General features: G+C 40.6%; 2 protein-coding genes across 3 annotated transcripts; both read right to left on the minus strand.

Moving 5' to 3' along the window:
* Positions 1 to 82: 82 nt before the first annotated feature.
* Positions 83 to 14,226, minus strand: slc35e1 (solute carrier family 35 member E1). The gene is made up of 6 exons (XM_005934868.3): positions 13,833 to 14,226; positions 11,834 to 11,904; positions 4,771 to 4,908; positions 3,898 to 4,023; positions 3,569 to 3,814; positions 83 to 3,080 (listed from the first exon to the last, which is right to left on the minus strand). Exons 1-6 carry the CDS (start codon positions 14,158 to 14,160, stop codon positions 2,844 to 2,846), a joined length of 1,146 nt encoding a protein of 381 aa, XP_005934930.1. The 5' UTR covers positions 14,161 to 14,226; the 3' UTR covers positions 83 to 2,843.
* Positions 14,227 to 16,277: 2,051 nt separating this feature from the next.
* Positions 16,278 to 22,418, minus strand: LOC102311304 (mediator of RNA polymerase II transcription subunit 26). Of its 2 annotated transcripts, none has more exons than XM_005934867.3 (3): positions 22,053 to 22,418; positions 18,819 to 18,893; positions 16,278 to 18,712 (listed from the first exon to the last, which is right to left on the minus strand). In XM_005934867.3, the coding sequence occupies exons 1-3, from the start codon at positions 22,122 to 22,124 to the stop codon at positions 17,135 to 17,137; spliced, it is 1,725 nt and encodes a 574-aa protein (XP_005934929.1). In that variant the 5' UTR covers positions 22,125 to 22,418; the 3' UTR covers positions 16,278 to 17,134. The 2 variants fall into 2 exon arrangements, with proteins under 2 accessions (XP_005934929.1, XP_005934928.1); XM_005934866.3 differs by having other exon boundaries at positions 18,819 to 18,896.
* Positions 22,419 to 23,688: the final 1,270 nt, after the last annotated feature.

The following is a 23,688-nucleotide window of genomic DNA, read 5'->3' on the forward strand; positions in this document are numbered from 1 at the left end:
CTCTCTCTGGTGGCGTGTCAGCATCAGAAGGATTTCACTCTTTCTTTCGGTAAAAGGCAGAAATAAAAAAAAAAGAAAAAAAAAAAAAAAAAAAAAAAAAAAAAACACGAAGAAAAGGCGAGATGGTCTAAAACCGTTAGCTGCACTCTGCATGTGACTGGAAGCAAAATATTCTTGAGCCGTGACGCGATCGTGTCAATTTCTTTATAAATCACACTTCTAACATTTTCTTGGCTCTTCATCTAATACGATACTTCCCATCTGAGATCTGTGAATTACTGCACCAGTCTAGTAAGAAGAAGAGTCATTTTCTTAATGGGTGAAGAGTTCCCTCCTGCTGTCTGCAAAAACAATTTACACTTGTATTATTGTAGATTTAAAATCATGCCCGTGCATCTTGCAAGACTGAAACATTTCAGATTTGTCAATGTTCACATTAGCAGTGGCAGAAACTGCAAAGACATTGCAGTGAAATAATAAATAAAACCGCACGTTTCTTTATCTTTAAGCTCCGTTTTGGGCTCCACCAACTCATTAAAACATATCTGGATCTTTATTATAAACAAAATCTCCCGTCCTTAAAAACTGATTTTTATTAAAACTACTTTTTAAACATCTGCAAAACCACTGAGCGCTTCCATAGAGGTAAAGAAATGGGCTCTTTAATTTGCTGCCGTCACTCCACTATGAGTGACGCAATCACATTTTTCCCATCGGATGCAAAACTGAAACTATGCTGCTCAGTAGATAAAAGCTGAGATGATTAAATCTAACATTTGAAATGGACGCTGAAGTCATAGAAGTTCGAATTCATCACTTTGTTTGTTTTTATTTATGGTTACCGTTTGCGGTGCGGAAAATGTCACGAAGGCCAACACAAACAACAGACAGCCTCAAAGTGAACAACAGACAACAACACACAAACTATATTTCAAAACAATGGACAGCGAGTTTCGCTGTATTGCAATGTTTCTGATTACTCAGTGTAAGAATTATTTTAGAGGACTTAAATTTCAGTATGTAGTTTAATAAAAAATAAAATAATATGGTGGCAGTTAATAGCTAGTTATCTCCATGAATCTAGAAAGGAGTAAACAGACACGTTCTGGAGACACTGGTTTGTGGTGGGGAAAAACCCACCAATCACTGAATACTGTGACAGCATTTAATTAATAACCCTCCCCAAAAACCAAAAAAGAAAACAAGCTCACAACCGGCACTCGATTCGAAAGCAACAGAGTCAAAAAAAGAAAAACTGTCTTCCTGCACTTTACAGTAGTGATGATAGAAAGCCCACCTGAAATTACAGGTGAATCTTTCATTGCACAATCCAAACCTCTGTCCAGTGACTCTATGACGCCAGTGTTGACAAATTAAAAGAAAACGCATCAAGTGGTTTGAAGACGTGCAAACTCGACACGGCGTTCTGTTTTTAAAAACTGAAACATGACAGAGGAGCTTTTGGTTCAGGCTGACAGAGCTTGAACCAAAGCTTGAAGCTTCGCAGACTGATAAATACAAATAAACCAAAAAAAAAAAAGTCTCCATGACAACAAAAACACCTCCATTATATTTTATGTGGTGGGATACAGAAGAAACAAATACATCCTTCATGTATGAAGCTGCACATCTTTTGTTATGCAAATCTAATTTTAGGCCTTATTCATTCATTCAAAGACATAATCATACAAGCGCTTTTTCTAAGCTAACATCCACGCACACACAAACTGGAGTGTCGGTGTGTTCAGGATACTTTGACGAGCAGCCGGGAATTGAAACACCAACCTGATTAGTAGACGACCCGCTCAACCTCCTGAGCCACATTTATACCAACAAATAATACAGTAAACTATTTTCTGTTTCACCAGGGAGAAGCACAGATCTGTACGAGGTCACTGACCTTTCTCGATAACAGAAATGGTCTCGCTCTTCGTTCAACGATGTGGTTTTCATAAGTGTTTGGCTTTATTAAACATTTATGAACATCAATGGACTCATCCGCTTTTAATTTGGAGCATTTTTCCTAATTGGGCACTTTTATTAGTGGGAGTGTGTGGATATTGATTGAATGTATACAGTCTGTGGCTACGCTAGAGGCTCTGTGAGGTTTTTAACTATATAGAATACCATTACAACCCATCTTGATTGTTGATATGTTTAAATCTGGACAGAAAGAATGAATGACTAACACTTGGTGTTGAAAACATTGCCAATCACAATATCAGATCAAACCTACAAAACCCACTATATTCCCAAGAATTCCCATCAGCATTAAGGCTATAATTTATTCACTGATGACTAACTCAACAGTTTGTATCTCCCCACATTGTCTCAAGTAAATTTTAAAGAGAGAGAAAAAAAAGACATGAAATGCCAAAACCTAAAAATTTTAAGGATCTTGACTGAACTAAAAGACACGACAGACTCGTAATTCGGTGCACGTCAACATTCACAGTGATGGTTACACGTGACGTCCTTTCCTCTCAAAGTAAACAAACTAGAATGTTATGGCTGGTAGTGAAAACAAAAATCAAACATCTGCAAACAGTTGTGTGGAGATCCTTTTCCAGCTACCTTCCTGGCCGATACAAACCGATTCTAACCGTCGCGTTCAGTCAGTACCAAAGAAATAAATAAAGACCTACACCAAAGCTGACTCAAAATGAAGTTTAGACAGGGAGAGAGAAGGGGTGGGAGGTCACATGACTGGCCCGTGATGTCAGACACCTCATTCTTCAACACAAACAGCCCTCAGTCTCCAGGTGATTGAGACCTGCCTCTGAGCCGCCGGGCTACACGCAGTAATGTCTATGACAGCTACCAGAGTGAGGACGAGTCCTCCTTTACACCACATATTGGTGGTTGCTGCTGTAGTTTGTCGTGTAGGTCTGCTGGCTGTACTGGAAGTGGTCAGTCAGGACGTGGTTCCAGCTGTGCTGCTGCTGCTGCTGCTCCGGGCTGTGGGGGAAAGGCACTGACCCGTTGGCCTGGATCTTCTCCAGCGCCGGGTTGTCAAAGGACATCAGGTCCTGTTTGGAGCCCGGCAGCAGCTTCTTCTCCTTGTTAGCGTCATACTTGGCCTGTTGGGAAAGGACAAGAGCAAAAAGATTTGAAATCAACCAGGTTTTAAATGTTGGATCACCTGAACTGACCACATAGGTCACAATGGTCAAAGAAGATAAATGAGTGCAAAAAAGGAAAGCAGCTCAAGTTGGATTGATGGTAAAACTACTGGAAGAAGTCCTTTAAGGGTGAAAGCAAAGCAGTCTGTGGACTGAAAATAAACAAGGACAGGAGTGTAAGTGGACTTGGGGGCTGGAAGAGAAGCAGATCACTTAGAGACAGTAAGTTCCAGACCCTGAACTCTAAGTGCAATGTTTGTATGTTTCTCTTACACCACGACGTAAGAAAGGTGAAATTATTTATAGCGTGTGTGTTTTGACAACAATGACATAAAACAGGCTTGCATCACATCCAATTTAAACAACAGAAGCAAGTGCATGTTGCATCGTGCCTTAATGGATTAAATGCACATCTTTATAATGAACTTTTGCTTTGGCTGACTGACCTTGTTGTAAAGGAAGACTCCGACGATAGCCGTCATCATTCCCAGGACGTTTGTCAAACTGACGGGATTTCGCAGCATTAGCAGCGAGATGCTGATGACCATGATCCTCTTGGTGGCGTTGGCGACGGCGTAGCTGAGCGGACTGACGACGTTGAGTATACTGAAGGCGATGACGTTCTGAGCGAAATTGCAGAACCCACTGATGAGCAGCAGGATAATGGTACTCATGGACCCCGAAACATCCGTCTGAGACGAAAGGAGTTACGTCAGATAAAGCTCACGGTCACCGAAGCGGCTCTAGTTCACGCCAGACTCTTACTGCTACTCACCAAGTCTCCATTCACCAGAAACACAGAGAGGTCCACCAGAACCCAGGTGGGCAGCATGAAGATCACAGCGTTAAAGCCCAGGACGTTCAGCAGCCTCAGGTGGTGGACCCGCGTGTCACGCAACACCTGTAAAAACACAATAAAACCTTAGGCTGCAACTCTGTTAATGCGTCTTTAAACTGATATAAAGAACTCTGTAAGCATTTCAGCACACTTTCAGAAATCTCAATTTCTTTATTATACACTCAAGAGATTTAAAATGCACCACTCTATTTTTTCATCTGTTAAGAAAACTATAGCTGCCTTTTCGATAACATGTGAGACTTGGTCACACCCGACTGATTATTGTGAGCAATCCTGTGTCGTCACAAAACCTTTATCCGGCTAACGCACCCAAGCCAATAAAAAAAAAAAAAGGCACCACAGGTTTGGAAAAAATGACGTGCGAGATTTCCAAGACTGGGGCAACCTGAGTGGGATCGTGCCACTGGGATGCTGGAGGAAAAACCCGTGAAGTTGTTTGAATGCAACAGGACAATCCTCCTCATCAGACTCAGACACTCAAAAAAAAAAAAAAAAAAAAAAAAAAAAGTAATACTGCGTTATTAAATCCCTTGAGTGCATTTTCATTTCCTCTCTGTTAATGTGTCATAAGTAGGAAGGAGAAGGAGATCCTACATTGACTTTTTCCCCCACCCTTTGAGACTCAAAAAGTGGCAGTTAAACTGTGGCTATGATTTGAATGAAAAAACAGGAAGTCTCTAACAATGTCTGCTGGTTCATTTGGACATTTTTCAGAGAAGAGAAAAAAACAACAAAAAAAAAATCAGCAGATCAGCACACGTGTCACACAGCAACATGAGGGTGGATTACCTTTTTGGAGAAGATGTTCTGCAGTGAGAAGCAGAGCGTGGCAGCCAGAGCGCTGATTAGTCCCGTCATATTAAAGGACAGCTCGGTCACTGTGGCCAGCAGCACCCCACCAATGATGGGAATGAGCGATACGTACACCTAAGACCACACAAAGCACAAACTGTTTCATCACTTACATCTAAAGCAACACATTTAGGAAATCTCATTTCCAGCGCAGGAAATATTTTGCACTCTCTAGCAAAGATGGCAGGTTTATAAAAATAAATTAGCAACCATGTTTGTAATCAATGAACTGCTTTAATTCATTCATAAATATGCATCCAATCAATATAATGGTCTAACAGACAGTAACAGTAACATAGAGAGACACATGACAAACTGTGTTGATGTACTGCTGGCAGTAACGCCTGTAGCTTATCAGGAACAAACTCAAAATCTAGAGATGACATGTGTTTATAAATATCTGTTTTGGCTGAACAGCTGGTGAAACTTTGTCTTGAAAATAGTAAAATTGACTTTTAACATAAACAAGTAGAGAGTTTCTGTTGTCTCACAACATCCAGATGATTCACTGATTGAGCTATTAGTGAATACATTTGTAGATCAGCCGTCTCCAACCTTTTTCGCGCCACAGACTGGTTTATGCCCGACAATATTTTCACGGACCGACCTTTAAGGTGTCGCGGATAAATACAACAAAATAAAACTAGTACCGGTACCAAAAAAAAGATTTATTCATAACACACATGAAAAGACCCAGGAAAACCGAGTTAACGATAAAAACGATAACAAAATAACGCTGAACACCGATAAAAGCCCTGAAAACCATACATTTCACACCTGAGCTTCAACTCTCGCAGCCTGGTACCAAATGAGTCACGGACCGATACCGGTCCGAGGCCCGGGGGTTGAGGACCGCTGTTGTAGATGAACTGAAAAAAGAAAGTAGTAATTGTAGCCAAATGAGTAAGAATGTGAGCAGCTTGGTGCCTCCTAATGATACAGTGATGTGAAAGAAACGTTTCACAGGCCTCTATACTCCATGATTTAATCGCTTATAGAACCACCTTTAATAGCAATAATTAAAAGTAACTGTTTTCTGTATGACTAGGGTTGTTCGATATAACGATATATATCGGATGACGATATAAAAACGTCTATCGTTTCATTTTACGCTATCGTTTGTTTCGTGGTGTCGCAAAATAAACTTTACGGCAATATTTTTTTTCATCGTTTTGATGGTCACTGTAGTGGCTATATTAATTTCTTAAAGTTCTCTCTTTCTCTTATATTTAATATAACCACACTACCGACGGACAAGCGCCTGTTTTTATGGGTTGTCGTTAGCAACAACGACAGTAACAGCATCGCATGTCCGCTTGTTTATTTTCCACATAAACCTTTCACAATAAAGCTCAAGATCCTGTTGAGACTTTTCAAAATAAACGGAATCACGTGAAAGAGTATTATTGACGGATGAGAAGCAAAAAAAAAAGTTGTCAGGTGCTAAAAAATAAACCTTAGACTCAAACGTTAGAACAGGCTTTTCCCCGCAGCACGCCGTGTAATAAATACTCACAAAGAAAACGGCGGCCGTTACAACTTATGTCTAAAAATGTGTAGTTTCATGCATCAGTTAAAACACTCAACTCCAGGTACACGACGCCCAGCTGGAAACGCTTCACCTACCCGAGATTCACAGAATTTACAGAAAATATTACATTTTTTTGATTTATATCGTTATCGGATGATAGATGTTTTATATCGGGATATGAGATTTTGGTCATATCGCACAACCCTATGTATGACTATCATTGTGGATGAATTTCTTCTTCACAACATTGCTTCACTTCATTGAGGTGTGTGGTTTTTTTGTTTATGCATAGCTCTCTTTATGCCCTGCCACAGCACTTCAGTCAGGTTGAGGTCTCGACTTTGACTTGCGTGATGCAATAACTTGATTGTTTTCTTTTTCAGCCATTCTGCCTGTTAACTCAGTTTGGGACTGGCTTTACTGTCAGACAGGTGGCCTTGGTTCATGGTTATTGTTGCCCTCCTGTTGCTGTAAAACAAGCCTAAACCATCACTGCTCCACCACCATGCTTGACAGCAGGTATGAGGTGTTGGTGTGATATGTTGTGTTTGGTTTTCGCCGATTGTGGCGTTGTGCATTATGGCCCAACATCTCCACTCTGGGCTCGTCTTTCCAAAGGACACTGTTCCAGAAGCATTGCAGTTTTTTTTAGATGTAACCTTTTAAGTTGGGCCTTAAATTTCTTTCTCCTGGGAACCCTTCCAAACAAGTCATACTTGTTCAGTGTTTTGCTAACATTACTATCATGAACTGGGGTGAATCTGATGGGACTTCTACTCCTGGGAAGCCTTTGCACTGTATTAACAAACACAAGACCAGCAAATTGCCAAAATGACTGCTTTTATAGAGGCGGTCACACTTGCTGACGATCAGTTATTCAAGGGCATTTGATTAGTAGCTCCTGGCTGCTACTTATCCTCTTAACTCCTATGAAAGCAGTAAGCGTGTAGTGCATGGAGTCGTGCAAAAACTCTTTCATATGACTGGATAAACATTGGTTCGTGTTAATTTGGTCAGCACCTCAGAGAAAATGTGAAGCAACATTTCCGACACTGAATTAATAAAACCCAAACATGACCACATTTTCACCCACTGAAAAATAAAGAGATAACAAGTGGAAAATTTCCAAAAATGGTTGCTAAACTGCACAAGAAGACATAATTTCACATTAATGTGTGTTAGTGCATTTCTAATCTTCAGCACAGCGATTAGTCCAGAGTGTGCAGCTGGATCTGGTAACTCTGCTTAGACATACACTTGAGGAGAACAGCTCATCTACAGATTCATTTGCATCCTGAAATACAGCGTCCATCACTTGTTATGAAACCCACTTGTGCACCTACACACTCACCCAACTCAGCCCCCAACAAACCACTCTGAAACTAAAAAAAAACAAAAAACTAAACACTGAACAGCAAATAAATGCTCTCAAGCTATCAAACCACTCTTCATCTCACATGAGCAAAACGCACAAGACCAATAAGACAGCCTCCAACTGAGCTAAACCCCCCAAAATTTCCATTGGTATCATTGTGACCCAAACTGAACTGCTGCAGCACAACATACTTAAACTAGCTCCATTAATGTGTTGTTTAATAATTAACCAGTCTCTTAACTGGATGCACTACAAGGAAACAGTTCCCAGTAAAAACTTGTTCACACACCCTCATGTTAAAAGTTAACTTCTGATAACACACCAAAAGTGCAGGTGCATCCCAAAAAAAAAGAAAAAAGAAAAAGATGCAGGTCTACTTACTGGCATCACAAAAATATACAGTGGGGACAACGTTGAACCTTCAGGGAGGAGTTTTCTATTTTGGTAAAGGCCCAAATTTGTGTCCTAATTCAGGTGCTCCAAATTATTTTGGAGATTTAGACTAAAGCTTAAATTACACTCCACAGTGGTGTTGCAGTGGCCTGCATTGCATTGTGCTGACAAGGTGCTCTCCACATAAAACCCATCCAATATCATGTGGTCTACCAATTTTACCTAAATTATAACCATAAGCATAATTAAAGTCCATGTTTTAAACATTACACATTGATAAAGTGTTTTATGAGACGTATTATAATAAGTCTCATGCAACTTCAGTTCTCACACGGTCATCAGAGCCATGTTGCCTCCCGTCTCAACACTGAACTGGAAGATAAACATTACGTGCTAATCTCAGACTCTGAAGACTTTCACATGACGCAAACTCTGTGTAAACATTTCATTGCCATGGATCCAGTTAGGTTTTGAACACTGCATCTATGTTTAAGTTTAGACTTAAAACTTCCCTTTTTGATAAAACATATAGTTGGGCCTGAACAAGGTCAACCTGAATCCTGCCATAGGCTCCTGCTGCTGGGAGCTTCTCATGATGCACTTAGTGTGTCTTATTTACTCACTGTGTGTTTACACATCAATTTGCATTTTAATAACTATTAAATAGCTGTTTTACTAACTATTAAAATGCAAAGTGATGCATTCTGGCTCTATACCACAGACCCGTCTTCCCCTTCTCCTTTCCATTGTCGCCAAGAGCTTCCTGGTTGTTGGGAGTTTCTATATATTATTGTATGTTCTTGCAGTATAAAGCTCACTGTTGGTGCTATAGAAATAACATTGGATTGAAATGAACTGAAACTAAACTGACAGCTCAGTCTAAAGTCAGTAAATGGATGCTACACTTGAAAGGAATTCTGGGATTTGTGATACTGGGCAATGTAGAACCCACTATCAGTAGTTAGAACCTAACTACTAGAGTTAGGGTTTTTTAGATGTTATAGGGTAAATATCTGGTACTACAGGGCTAGGAATGTAGACTCTTAGGAGTGTCTGATCTCAGACAGCAGATATGGAAACCAGTAGAAACATGTTTTCCAGGTAGGGGACTGATAGTATATTTATTCTCATATATACAAGGCATACAACATTCATTAAAATTATTACAATTAAGCGCCTGGTTTCTATGTTAAAGCCTGAATGTAGAATGAAACACACACACTTTTATATCCAAGTTCAATGTGATATTGAAATTAATATTTTTCAAAAGCCGACTTCTGTTGTTATTACATCCAAAAGTTTCAAGGTATTATCTCTAATGTTCCCAATATGAATTTTTGAAATACTCATATTTATGTACGGCAGGCAGAGCACAAGGTTTTAGTTTGATTTATGCACCTTCACATCCCTGCAGGAAGTTTATCTTTTACCAATAAGAAGACGGGATATGTGCTGGGTGCCATTACAATGTGTATAATAATGGTTTCTACAGACCTTCAAATCTGCTGCCAGAGATAACAGATCCAAATATTCGAAGATTTCAAGCATCCATTATTCCATGTCTGCAAGCTGCACTCCAGAGTGTCCGCAATCACATTTAAAATACTTGAAGCACGGAGCTCAAGTAGTTTTATTGATAATGGAATTTAAAATAGTCTTAAAGTGGATCGTTTCTTTTGAATATAAAAGATTTATTTGATGAAGAAATATAAGAAACTTGATCGGTGTTTCACGAAGGGAGTTTTCTCATTTAACTCTAATTTAATACAAGTCTGATCAAAGTCAATGCAGTTTTCTCTTTTTCTAAGGAAATATGAGCTCAGCACTAATATGTTTATATGACACATCAACCAAACAACTAATTACTTAAAAACGTCATGACATTAGGGACACCAGGATAACTCCCACATTACAATCAACAGTTGGACAGCTTACTGTACTCCTACATTCCCATCATGCTTTGTTTATTATTAAGAGCTGTGTATACTTCGTCATGAGCGAGGGGCGATTCCTGCACCAAACTATTTTAATCATTGCTGTGTGTCTGTCAGTGAGACTTTGTGGGAAGGTGGAGCACAAAAACAATGGAAAGTTGTTACAATTTGGAGGGGATTCAGCTCCTTTTATTTGGAGGATGCACTCTACATGTGTCCTACTAGTTTGTTCTTTGCCTTCCACAACCAGTGCAAAAGAAGAACCAGGCATCACTTGTGCTCAAACGCTAACCAGTCGATTCTGAATTTATGCTTTGGATTTAAAAAAGAAAAAAAGAAAAATTAAAGCTAAACTAAATGCTGAACAGAAACTGCTTCCAGCATCTTCATTTTGACTCACCACTAGGGCTGGGCCATATCATACCGTTCACGGTAATACCGGTATAATGTTGGGCAATGATAAGAAAATGAAATATCGTGATAGAATATGGGTAAAACGCGCATGCACAGTGCCTTTGTTTTCATACGCACATGGTGGAAAAAGCATGGCGGTGACGGAGAATGAGAAGGGCGAAAGCGGATCGTTGAATGAAACAGATGAACCAGAATTGGTTTGCAAAAATGCTGCAACTTCAGTGGTGTGGAACTGGTTTAGCTTTCGTCCGTCACATACACATCAAAGCACTATTTTTGGTAGACCATGCTAGCCGTTATTACCGTGTTTTTTCGGAAACTACGGCACACTTAAAATCAATCCTTTGATTTTTCTGAAAATCGACGATTTTCTGCGGTACACGTCGCTCGAAAATCTGTCAAATGTTTTAGTACGACGATGCTAAGCTACGAACCCGCACCGCTTGACGGATTGTCGGAGCATTGCGGCTATCGTAGGCAGGAGCCTCGCGGAGTGATACGTACTGTGCTTCAACATAATATTACCATATTGTGTGTATATAACCTCTTTTTAAGTTTTGTGGATATTATACATGGTTATGCTGAGGATATGTCGGCCAATTTCCACTGTCAGCAAGGAATTTGCACTGTTAAATTTTTATATAACTTTACTGCACATAAAAAAACAGTTGCTTGTTTAAGTGAAAATACATTGATGAGGTTTTTATGCACTAATAAAGTTGTGGAGTTGTAAAGTATTTTGTCTAGTGTCAGTTATATCGTTATCGCAAATTTTCAAATGTATATTGTGATAAATATTTTTGGTCATATCGCTGTGCTCTACTCACCACTACTGTCTCACGTTTCAAAGCGCACTCGATGAATGGCAACAATTACCAATGCAGATCATCTTTAGTTGCAGTGCAGTTCAATCATTTTAATTGTGATATTAAAGTGCGACAATTTGTTGTTGCACAGACAAAAAACTAACAAAAAGCCTTAATGCAACCTTGCAGTGAAATGCAATCCAAGATATATTTAATTGATATTAGTTGAACTACCAATTGACGTACTGCTAATGCACAGTGTTGTGGTATGCATGGCCCCAAACACAACTGTCTAAATAACAGAAGAAGTGGGGGGTTAAATGGGAATTTATTAGGCGAGTGTGGTCACCTGGTATAAGAAAAAAAGCCCCTCTTCCTCTCTCACCTCCACCCTCCCTCAGAAGGTTTCATCAACTTTGTGGACAAAAGCCCATACAGATGGCTGTAATATGAGATCCAGGACAGACACGGCAGCACTGTGCCACATCACCACTGCTGAGTCTCAGACAGAGCAGGCCTTGTCGTTAGCCGTGCTCAACCTACTCACCTTTGTGGTCTGCTTCTCTCTCATGATAATTCTCGACAGCAGCACAACCCATATCGGCATTGTAGCTTTGACTGTAAAAGACATGACAAGGAACGACGTCAGTTTCTTTTTTCTTGAACAAACATGAACTATTAACAGCAGCAAGTAGGCACGGTACGTCAGAGCTAGGCCCACACCTCTGTCAAACATCCAACCTGTCACAAACCTGGGGTTTGCACACCTCCCTCCCCGACTGCACTTGTTTCATTTAAACACAGACTAAAGCGCAACTCAGTTTATCATTATGTTTTTTTTTTCTGAAGAACAATGCCAGAGTAGGCGCTCAGTACTGGCGTCACACAAAGTAGATAGAATGATCATTGTGTAGGTTCACAAGGTTAGAAGCTCATTCCTAAAGTAAAAACACTGATGCAACTGCTGTGGCTCCAAAACTCAGGTCAGAGGCGACAAAGATATTTTACAGTGACATTTTATTTACAGACTTGCTCTAAATCAGTTGTTATTAAGTATCTGCTAGACTTAATACAGAAATAAGTAAATAAAATTGAGACTTTTAGAGTTGTTTCAAGTTGGAACGTGTAGCTACATTACAGTGCCGTGGAGTTTGAAGGTGCAATTAATGAGAAATTCAACATGTGTTGCTAACTTGCAGAATCTGCAGGTAATAAGAGAGAGAGTGGAGAAATCAGAGCTGATGAAATTCATCTGCCACAAAAAGTTCCAGGAAACTAAATTAATGGAATAATCTTTAAATGACACAATAGATGCAAAAGGTGAAAGTAGTTCAAAAAGGTGCAGTTGATACATACCACGGGAAATATTTGAATTGAACTTGAGGAGGGTTTAATATGTGTATTTCCATCTTTCACAGGATAAGAGGCACATGCTTCCTGCTTTTTTTCTTAAAAATGCAGATCAACTATATAGTTCTTTTGGGGGCTGTAATTTGCGGTCCTATTAAATGAGAAGGTTCACCTTTTATTTGCAAAAAAAGAAAAAGAAATAGGGTGGGGAAAAAAGACAAAAGTTCCATACAGGGTTTTTAAATATACAACATTTGTTTGATAGCTGTCTGTAAAGATTACCCTTGTGATTCAGATTAGTATTAATACTTTAATTTATGCATCTTGCACTATATTTTTCTTACATGTGCATTTACTTTAGTTTTGCATGTAGAGTATATTGTGGTTTTATACAGTTAGTTGCTGTAAATCCATTGTGCTTGTATAATGTGGTTGTAAAAGTCCAACCAGAAACAAGGGTTGAGTTAGCAACAGATAATAACTGTTTTTCATGCTTTGTACTGGAAGTGCCAAATGGCCCTGTCCCTTAAGACAGGGACTAAGAAAACATTCAGATTAGTGACATGATAGTATTATTATGATACATTTTTATAGATTAAGCAGCCTGGTGTACATTTCCTGGGTGCAACATAATCACAGCCGGATCTTAATATTTCCTTTACGTTACCAACAGTATTACTACACTATTATATAGTGGCTTTCGCTTCTTTCAGCTCAATAACAATGTTTAAAGGACTATGTGTTAGTATTTGCCGTTTTTTTTTTTACATTTATCAGCAGGTAGCCTCACAAAAATGTCACTTCAGCTTGTTAAAGGAGAAAAAAATCAGTTGCAGAGGCTCGCATGTTACATGGTGGTTTAACATCTAAGTTAGGGAAGCACGGCGGCTCATTAATGGACCCTCCCCCTTAGCTATGAAGCTAGCAAACAGCAGCTCATTAGTAATTCTTTGGAGAGTCTAAAGCTAATTAGTTTATATTAAGAGGACACGAAGCGAGATTAATTAGCCTCATTAAAACAAGACCTACAGTACACAGATTCTACGTGGGGCCCACAGCCTGGTTAAATGCCGTGCCACCCTGCGTTAGCCGCGATGCTAACATCGGCTGACAGGACGGACACATCATCAAGTTACCCCGGCTGACAGGCTCCAGGTGGCGGCGCATTAAAACGAACACAAAGCCGCTGTACTCACCGGTATGCGCGTACGACACGGGCACTTTCCATATGCTGAAGTGAGCCGACACGGAGGCAAAGTATTTTCCGAAAGCTAAAGGCAGGATGTACCACCAGTAGTACCTGCTCGGCAGTTCTGTTTTGGGGACTCCCCAAGCCCGCAACAGCGGGGGGAGGAAGACGACGATAGAGATGATATGAAAGAGAGAGACCGTGACCGGGTACGGGAATCCATTGAGGATGATTTTGTTGACAACATTTCCCCCCGAGCTGACCGTGTACCAGCACACACACAGCGAAACTATCCGGATCCCTTCCCTGACCGGGGTCCGCTGCACCGCAGCCATCTTCCAGCGCGGAGTGACGAGTCACCGGTGGTGTGGATGCACCGGAGAAGCTCATCCGTCACACTCACAGCCGCGAACGCTTCCGGGCGTACCCTTCAAAATAAAAGACAACAGTGTCCGTCGAAAGATGTTCACCGTGGGCGGAAGTGTACAGCTCACATCTGTAAATACGCGTTAAAACCAAGGTTTTTATAGTAAGTTTTATAATATAGTTTTAACTTAAGTATTATTTAAATTAATTTAGTGTTACTTTGGTTTAAAAAATCTTTCTTACTACTTGCTTGATTGATTGTCGTGTTTATTGAGATTCTGGATGAGACTGTGAGTTAAGTGCTTTCAAAAAGTTCAATGTTTTTATTGCAATACCTGGATTGATTTTTCTAAACCTTGCCTCTGACATATGGTCTCGATACATAAAAATTAAAAAGACTGAATATTTTCAAACAATAAAAACTAAACTGAAACAAATGTAACTCTGGAAACTAACTGAATTAAAACCAAGAAGTCAAAATGAAATAAAAATAAAAGCTAATTTAAAAAATACAAAACTACAATAACTCTAGTGAAAACTTTAAAACAAACACAGCTCTGTGCCTTTATCAAAAAGTACTGTCATGCTGAGTATAGACATTTTAAACATAGCCCATTATTGTACATGTTTATTGTAAAAAGCCAGTATAACTGTCAGTCTCAGCCTTTTCTCTTTTATTGTCACAAAGTTAATGACCATCATTGACACTATCAGTTTGTAAACATATAACATTTATTGTGAGGAGATCTGAGTTCAGGAAAAATTACCGCCCAGCCCTGATGTAGATGTTAAGCCTTGGTAGAAATATGCAGTCTCAGACTGTTCGTGTTTAAAAAGGGAACTGAACATTCAGATTTTAGAAGACTCATACAAAGTCATTGTCAGGCCATCTAACACAATGGTATGGTAATTTCACATGATTTTTAAAGGCTGTATTTAGAGCTGCGACTAAGTACAGTACACGTATAATACTTAAGTGTAAGAAAATGTCTAAAAAAAAATCTGGTGCCAAACTGAAAACGTAGCAAATTCTTGTAACCAAGATTTTTTTGAAATTACATGTAAAAAAAAAAAAAGAGAGAATTATTCAATCAGTTGCCAGTTTTTTTTGTTTTTAACTAAATGATGAATCAGATCAGTTCCTTTCCATTTATAGAGGACAGTATCAGTTAATTTTATTAGGAACTGTCCAGTTATATTATGAAAATATCATGGAAATCGTTTCTCTCAGTGATGAATGGAAATGTACATAAGTGATTTACATGCAGAGACAGTACTGAACTTGTTCTGGATTTAATTGGTCAGGAACATCAGTAACTGCAGAGCCCTTAAAAAAGGAAAAAAAGGGAGTGAGTGTGGGTGTGAGTGGGGGGGTTAAAGAGATGACATAATAACAATTCCTTCATTTTCTTTTTATTAACACATTACATGTCCATTGAAAAGGACTAGGTAGCAAATATATTGTCTTTTGCATTCAAATGAACACAAAAGGATCATACCTGTACATTCACTAAGGCTCTGTCTTTAGGGAAAACACGGGTTTCCATAAGGCAAATAATATTTAAAGGAATGCTATTAAGTATTATCCAGCATGTCAATTCATTTCTCACTTCTTCCTGACAGTACAAGGATGCAAGCTGGTAGCACAATCTGCTCTGCCGTGCTGATTCATATTTTACAACCTTAATACACAGTAAAGGGAAAAGGCAAGCCCAAAAAATAAAAAGTACACAGTATCAGGATGTGTTATTTGAGTGTGTAAAGTACAGCATGTTGATGGATCAGTAGGTAAAGTCTGGAATGTCAATTAGTGAACTGATTCCTAACCCTATTATGACACTGCAACAGATGAGATGCCAAAGTGTTGTCAAATCACCAGCCATCAATGAATCTGGCCCCTCATTTTAATGTCAGCTACACATCTGTAAAATCTTGCACTACTGTGACGTTGCCGCTTTGACAGCATTTGCCTACAGATTGATAAACGCCCGCCAAAACAGCCAAAGCCACGTTTGTGTTAGTTCCTGTGACGGTAGGTGTCTTCGAGATCACACAACACCGTAGCAGCCTCACTGTTGTTGCTTGCAACAAAAAAAAAAAAAACTAACAAGATGATTCAATACAGTTTAAACATGTATGCAAATCTCAATATGTAAATAAATATACATACAGCCAAATTTCTCTATCAGCTTGTATGCAAGCCTTCTCCCCCTCTCACCACAAACAGTGGTCACATCTGGAAGTTTCACATCACATTAAAGAGCAAACAAGAAAAATATTCAAATGTTTTAAAACCGATCCGTCGGTTCAATCTGCTAGAAGTTACAACGAGAGGCAGGCGTGCGGCTGCGGGAAGCAGCAGTTTTAATTTTAAGAGCTCAAACGCTTTGTTCAAAAAGCATGAACAAACGTTCCAATGATGTATCGTGCTACTGCCTGCTGACAAAAGCAGCAACCCTGATTTAGTCGGTTAATGCATAAAAATTAAATAATAACAATTAAAAAAAAAAAAAAAACAAACTATGAATGACTGCATGAAATGCAATAAAGTCACATTCTGTGAGGCATGTGGATAGAATAAGATAACTTAAGATGGATAAAATGCATCTGTATATTTAATCTCCTCTCCAGTATATAAACTCGTGGGTATCAGAGCCGCTCGTCTCCCTGCTTTGTAAACTCACTCTGTACACTTGTTAAACATTGACATCTAAACAGTCAAAGATGCATAGCCTTTCCCCTTCACACTGTCCTCACGTTTTGTTCAGACTTTTTCAAAATAAAACACTGATTACACCTCCTGTGCTCCAAACACTCGAGCAGGCAGCGTATTTACTCCAACAGCAGCATACACGGTGAAGAAGAGTCTTCACGCATCCCAGCCCGCTCTGCCGCGCAGGGAAGGCAAGGATCGACGTCTCATTTACCGACCTGACTTCAGTTTCAATCCAGGCAGACGTAGGGCAGTATGTTCAGCCTGCTCTCATCTCCGTGCGGGTCCAAGGAGATGCACTCGGTCCAGTCGTACCATTTATCCATTGTGTCATAGCAACCATTTACCCCGGACCAGTGCTGTGTGTGTAACCTGCTCAGGTCTTTGCCATTCACCTCTCTGCTGACTCCAGGGATCTCTCCAGGTGGCAAGTCTGAAACCAGCGTGTGTGTTTTCTTAGCATCTTTGCTCCGGTGCTCCTCCTTCTTCAGGAACTCTGACATGAAAAAGTGTGCACCGGGGGTGTGCGCGCCCGACGACGTCAGCACATTGCTTTGCTGGCTAAGGTACGACTGGATGATTTCGCTCCTCGACAGCTCTTTCCAGTCCGTCTGCTGGAAAGGACTGGGAGGAACTGGCGGATTTTGCTTCGGCTGTTCTGACCAGTTATTCTCAGGTTTGTGATTCGGTCTGTCCTCGCCCTCTGGGAAAGAATCCTTCTGGAAGGAGGTTTTGATCTGCCCCGTTACAGGATCGAACGTCAGCCTCCTGTCTTTTAACCTCACTGGTTTTGTTCTGTCTTCTACAGTCAGCCCTTCTAAATTAACAGAGCAATCCTTAGGTCTGTATTTCTGTCTTTTTCTTTTCCCTGTATTAAAAGAAGGACCCTCATCTTCCAGACTCTCCACGCCACTGCAGGGGGTGACAGTGGAGCCGTGGAGAGACATACTAGGAGGCAGGTGGTGAGAGTCCAAATCAGCAGACCCTGAACCGTCAGTGTGAAAACCCTGAACAGATGCGCTGAAAGGCTGAGGAGACAGTCCGAGCCCAGAGTTATCTACAGTCCCAGGTCTCACGCTGGGGGTAGGAATACTCTGTGCTTGGGGTGCAGTTTGTTTCACAACAGCTTCCTGTTTTAGAGTCTGAGGACAGTGCAAGGAACAGCGTGGGCTTCTGGGTCGACACTTTCCCCCAGAGGCAGCTTGCTCCTGTCTGGCTTGCTGCTGCAGAACTGATGCTTTTAGCAAAGAGGAAGTGCTAGGAGGCTTGCTGCATCCTGGGAAATTTGAGTGAGGTTTTACAGCATGAACAGGGATTTTATTTAGCTTGTCGTTGTCCAAAGCCTCAGGAATGTCCCTGTCCAAAGACTGATGTGCACGAATATCTGCAAAAATTTCTGTGCCGGTACCAATTCCATTGGTTTGCAACTGCTTTGAGTTTTGGATTTTATCATTAAGAGTTGTTTTGGGTATCTTTGCTGGTAAAATCGGTCCTTCCTTCTGCTCGCCCTTGCGTTTTTTGCTGCTCGGTTTTTCCACTCTCAGGGAGCAGTTGTTGAAATCATTTCTGTTCTTCAACTCTGGGCCCGTTTTACCCGACGGTGGGTTGGTGGCTGGAGCAGAGATGCAAGGATGAGCACCGCCAATGGAAGACCACGACGCACTGGTGCCGCCTTTTGACAACACCTCAACCTTCCCTGGTTCGATTAGCTTCTGCCAGTTCCGCAGAAGCTTCTTGGCTCTCTTTGCGAGGTCCTCGTTTTTGGTTTTCTTCCGGACGTCGTTGATGAGCTTGCCCAGGCGGGTTTCCTTTAAGAGGAGATAAGATTGATGATTGTTTAACAGCGGTGAAACTTGACTGCTAAAAAGCTGCTTTTGATTGCTTTATTTGCTGATGGCACATGTTGTAACTTACCTCCAGTGCCTCTTTGGTGATAGGATATTTCTCCAAAAAGGAGATCACCTCCACGACGACCACCATGTTGCATATCTGCTGGAAAAGAAAGACCAATTATATACAAAAATACTGAGAGATAGGGGTGGGGGGTAAAAACGGTATATGGTAGAAACGATATAAATTTGGCCAACGGTAGAGATTTTGACTATACCGCTCTACCGCGATAGCGCATGTTGATGGTGTCATCAAGCTGCGCCTGTTTTGGTTGAAAGCATTGCAACGGCTGCAAACAACATCATCTGCAAATTATGCCGGGCGACAGTAACAGCAAAGAGATGAAACACTTTTGGAATATGGGGAAAGCCAAAAACTGCGCTTCCTCCACTTACCTACCATTGATTCATCAATGCTGAATTCTCTCGCAGCTGCTCTATTCCCATGTTGTTGCAGTATTAACCTCAGTTGTTCTCCTGACTGAAGTTTGGTCCGTTTACAGCATCCTGCCATGCAATTGCATTTGTCCCTAACCACCAGAAACCCTCACGTTAACTTTTATCGAGTGGGAAAAAGTTTGCGTTCATCCCTCAGCTTCACTGTGCTAATGTTATGCTAATGTGGCTGTTTTGCTAGCGATCACATAGGACATCTTTATATACCAACAAGTCCGACTTCAGTAACCCTATAAAAGTCACTGCTGTTTAGTTTTCTGTCTTCATTTATGTTGGAAGTGATAGCAGAGCTGTATTTTTTAATTTTTTCAGAAATCTCTCAGTCAGAACATGGTGTATCATGTTTAGGTGGAAGCTAGCGAGCCAACTTCCTGCTCCGTTAAATTTAATAAATTCTGTTTTCATGGATGCCTGGATGTTAAACTTAATTGTTACACCTGTTAAAGCAGCAACGCTGATCATTTTATTGAAGATGAAAAAATTTAGACAGTTTTTAACTCTCAGTGATGCCGCAGTGATCAAAGAAGATGGAATTTAAGACCCAGATTACTCCGCGAGGCTCCTGACTACGATAGCCGTAATGTTCCAACAATCCGTCAAGCCGTGGTTCGAGGTCAGTAAGCACAACCAGAATTCATACATAAGGCACACTGTCGATTTTTGCGATAATTAAAGGATTTTAAGTGCGCTTTACAGTGTGTAAAATACGTTATACAGAAGAAAAATATATCGCGATATATATCGTTACCGCACATGCTTCAAATTATATCGTGATATGGATTTTAGGCCATATCGCCCAGCCCTACTGAGAGATCACAAAAACAGCATTAAAGGAAGACATGTCTGTATCTAGATGTTGCCACTCCACCAAACACATTCCTCAGAAGGGGAAAAAAGAACTTATCAAAAGGTCGAGAAATCATTTGAATAAACTTTCAAATGTGCACCTGTACGTTTAGAAAACATTTACTAGTTTCGGGCTCAGTTTGTCAAAACGAGAAAGCATGCAAATGTGCCGTTTTAGTCCACCAAAATAGTAGAAAGCCCACGTATTCAGATGATTGTTGTCTTTAATCTGCAGCCACTTCTGCAATGATCAACAATGTGGTTATTGGTTAACATGTGTTGCAGCGGAGGATTTCCTTTGCAAAGCCAAAGCCCAACTCTAGCTGTAGTGTGCCTGCGATCAAACTTATGACATTAAAAAACATCTGATCGAAAAACGGTGAGTGAGGAGTCGTTGGCAAAAATGTAACAAGCAGATGCTTCTGGAATAAAATGCTTTACATCACTGTGGACCACAAGCCCTGACTTCTGATTGATGCAGTGAATCACGGTCAGGTCTGCTCTTGGCGTTTGCATTACGTGCTATTTACCGCGGGGTCGTCTCCCGGTGTTTTATATTTGGTGCCAGCCGATAGAAACTAATTTTCCGTCCTAGTGGAAAATTCTCTTTGTTGTGGTGAGTTTTATTTGGTGGCAAGCTTTTCTTTGTACATTCTCTCACATGCATCCAAGCAGTTTCAGCAGTCTGCCAACATTTGTGAATCTTTATACTGAACCTATGATTATTATTCTTCATACTATGGCGACGCATCTGAACAGGCCAATGGCAATAGTTGCGTCAGCCGACGTGTAGTTACATTACTTGCGAAGTGCACATCAGGTTACAGCATTGATATCCTGCTGAAGCATAAATCAGGTGTAAACTGTGTGGGATGCTGGGCATTTCAAGGCTTTCTGGCAGGATGTCACAGAGAGCACCCCCAGTGCATGACTGCACTGCAGGTAAGCATGTTGAAATAAGAAATTGTAGATAGGGATTTCAAACTTATTTTACATTGTGGGCCACACACAGCCCAGTTTGATCTAAAGCGGGCCAAACCAGTGAAACCTCTCTTTCTGTCAGTGTAAAGAAGTTTAGCTAAACATTTAATCCCATTTAATAAAGAAATGCTGCTGCAGTAAATGAAAGGCACCTATCAGCATGTCTAAAATTACAGAAAAAGATCGTTCACCCTCCACCAGGCAACCACCTTAATTATTTTAGGTGTAGTATGAATGACAACAGGGGAGGTGCTTTATCAGTAGGACAAGCTGTAAAACGCATGAAAACACAGTTAAAAGCCCTCCTTCACATTTTCCAAAACCATCCAGTTTGGCCGGATTGGAACCTTTGCTGACCGATTCTGGCCCCTGGGCCTTATTTTGACACCCCAGGCATGTGGATAATCAGGCATGTGTTGGACACTCGGCAGTAACACACTAGGAGTACTTAAATGACACTGTAAACAACAACAGCTCTGAATCCATTTGTTTGTAATGGTCGCTGGTGCTGGGTAGCTCACTGAGAAGCCATACATGTTTGTAGGTTGCTGACTAACTCGGCTTGGCTGTTTATACTGCTGTAACACACCTAAAGTAATCCCGGGGTCATCTTAGATAAAGGCGTTACAAACCTCGGAGCCCTGCTGGAGGTCTCCTCTCTGCAGAGCCTCTGTGTCTAAAGGGAACTTGCACTACATTCAGCACGTCCCCCTCTCTTGCCCTGATGAACTCTACTGTAAGTGCACACAATTGTCGCCAGCATCAACTTAACCGGGCTCTGGCATGCCTGCTTCATCACTCACTTTCGCTAACTAGACGTTAGCCAGCTAATTAGCAAGCAAATACTAAGTGTCCAGACGCTGAATGCCTCCACTCTGTCAGTTCCCCTATAGCGACTCGAGGCCACCAGCTCGACCACCATTGTCTGCTCTTCTCCACCCAGTTAATTCCGCTTAAAACCAGTGGACATACTCACATTGCTCTGGCCGTCGATGGCCTGTAGCAGCCGGTCTCTCATCACCTGCGGAGTGGCTGTAGCCGCTGTCATCGCCTGGCGGTGTCGCGGGTCGGGACGGAGACAGACAGCAGAATCCCCCGAAGAGCCGGCGATGGGAAACCCGCCGACACTCACAACTCCGACGGAAGCTCCCCCGAAGCAGCGGGCATCATGCTTTATGATGCTTCTGTCTTTGTTTCCAATCGCCACCCTCACCTGTTTGGTACCGCTAACTGCAGGAGACAGAACACCCTCTCCGGGAATCGGCTACCCCCTCGGCTGGTAGCCGCCTCCTTCTCGGCCTTCTCACCGAGCTTTTTGTGAGGCAGCAGAGCATTGTGGGAAATCTTTACGTAACCGGCTTCGACCCGCGTCAAATCCACGTGCTCGCAGCAAGCTGTAAATTTAACAAAAAAAAAGAAAGACTATAAGACTAAAACCGGAAAGGTGGTGTTGTCCATAGGGTTTTATGGACAGCACCACCTTTCCTAAGAAATCGATTAGAGCAGCTGTCGCTAAAACAAGGATATATACATATTCTGGAAATCTATCAAATGAGTGTAAAAGAAAAAACTGTATTATTTATTACAATCATAAGAAACTGAATTCATGTCAATCCAATGAGTTGTTCATCGCCACACGGGGCTTCTCTTAGAAGTCAGGAATTATATTAATAAAACATAACATTCAACCATTTTTTCTACGCAGGAATGCAAGTAAATATCTGTATTTTGTATCTTAATGTATCGTAAAACAATAATTATATTTTAGCATTAAATACATTCTGTTAGATTAATCACGACAGAAGCATAACAAATGGAAATGACAAATACTGTTAGAGCATCTGTGTAATAAACCGTATACTAGGCGGTGGTCTAATAAATTTAAAGCGAGACTATGCTGTATATAAAAGGACTCCATAGTTAAAATTTGCTTACACAAAAATATCCTTTAATAATACCAAATTCATATTTTTGTCTCGTCTGAACGTCCTCCACATCTAACTAATAAATCAAGGTGCCTTCTAGTTCACTTGAAACTGAAGCTTGACGTTGGAGCCACCTTTGATGATATCTCTTCTGTCAGGGATGGTCATCAAAATCTCACCATACAAAACAAGTCTTATTCACTAAAAATGATTATGGAAAATACGTATGGATGTTTCAACTGAAAAATACACTAAATTTCAAAAATCTTGTGCATAAACTGTTTATAAATGAGAAACAGTGTATGCCACATGATGTTGCCATATAGTTGATAACCAAAAAAACCCTCCTCACCAAATCTCTTCAGTTCTCTGCTAATAGACAGGCCGAGTTTGCAGTTGATTAAATCAGCATTGTTGAGAAAGGCAAAGAACAGAAAGAGTCATGAACACACCCTTAAAAAGATTTCTTAATTTTATAAACACATGATTGCTTCAGTTTTATTCAGATTAAGGTTGATACATGTTTGTTTTGTTAAACTAAATCTTTTCCCCAAAACAGCTTAATCTCTTTAAGCTGGGATAAGCTTTGTTATAGTTATATTTTAGTATTTAAAAATGCACAACTCTCTATGTTTTCCAAAACAGATACAGTCCTATTAAAACTAACTCCACCCTTACTGCTTCCAC

Source organism: Haplochromis burtoni, unplaced genomic scaffold, assembly GCF_018398535.1.
Source record: "Haplochromis burtoni strain Fernald_Lab_line unplaced genomic scaffold, NCSU_Asbu1 Contig_189, whole genome shotgun sequence".
Taxonomy (NCBI): domain Eukaryota; kingdom Metazoa; phylum Chordata; class Actinopteri; order Cichliformes; family Cichlidae; genus Haplochromis; species Haplochromis burtoni.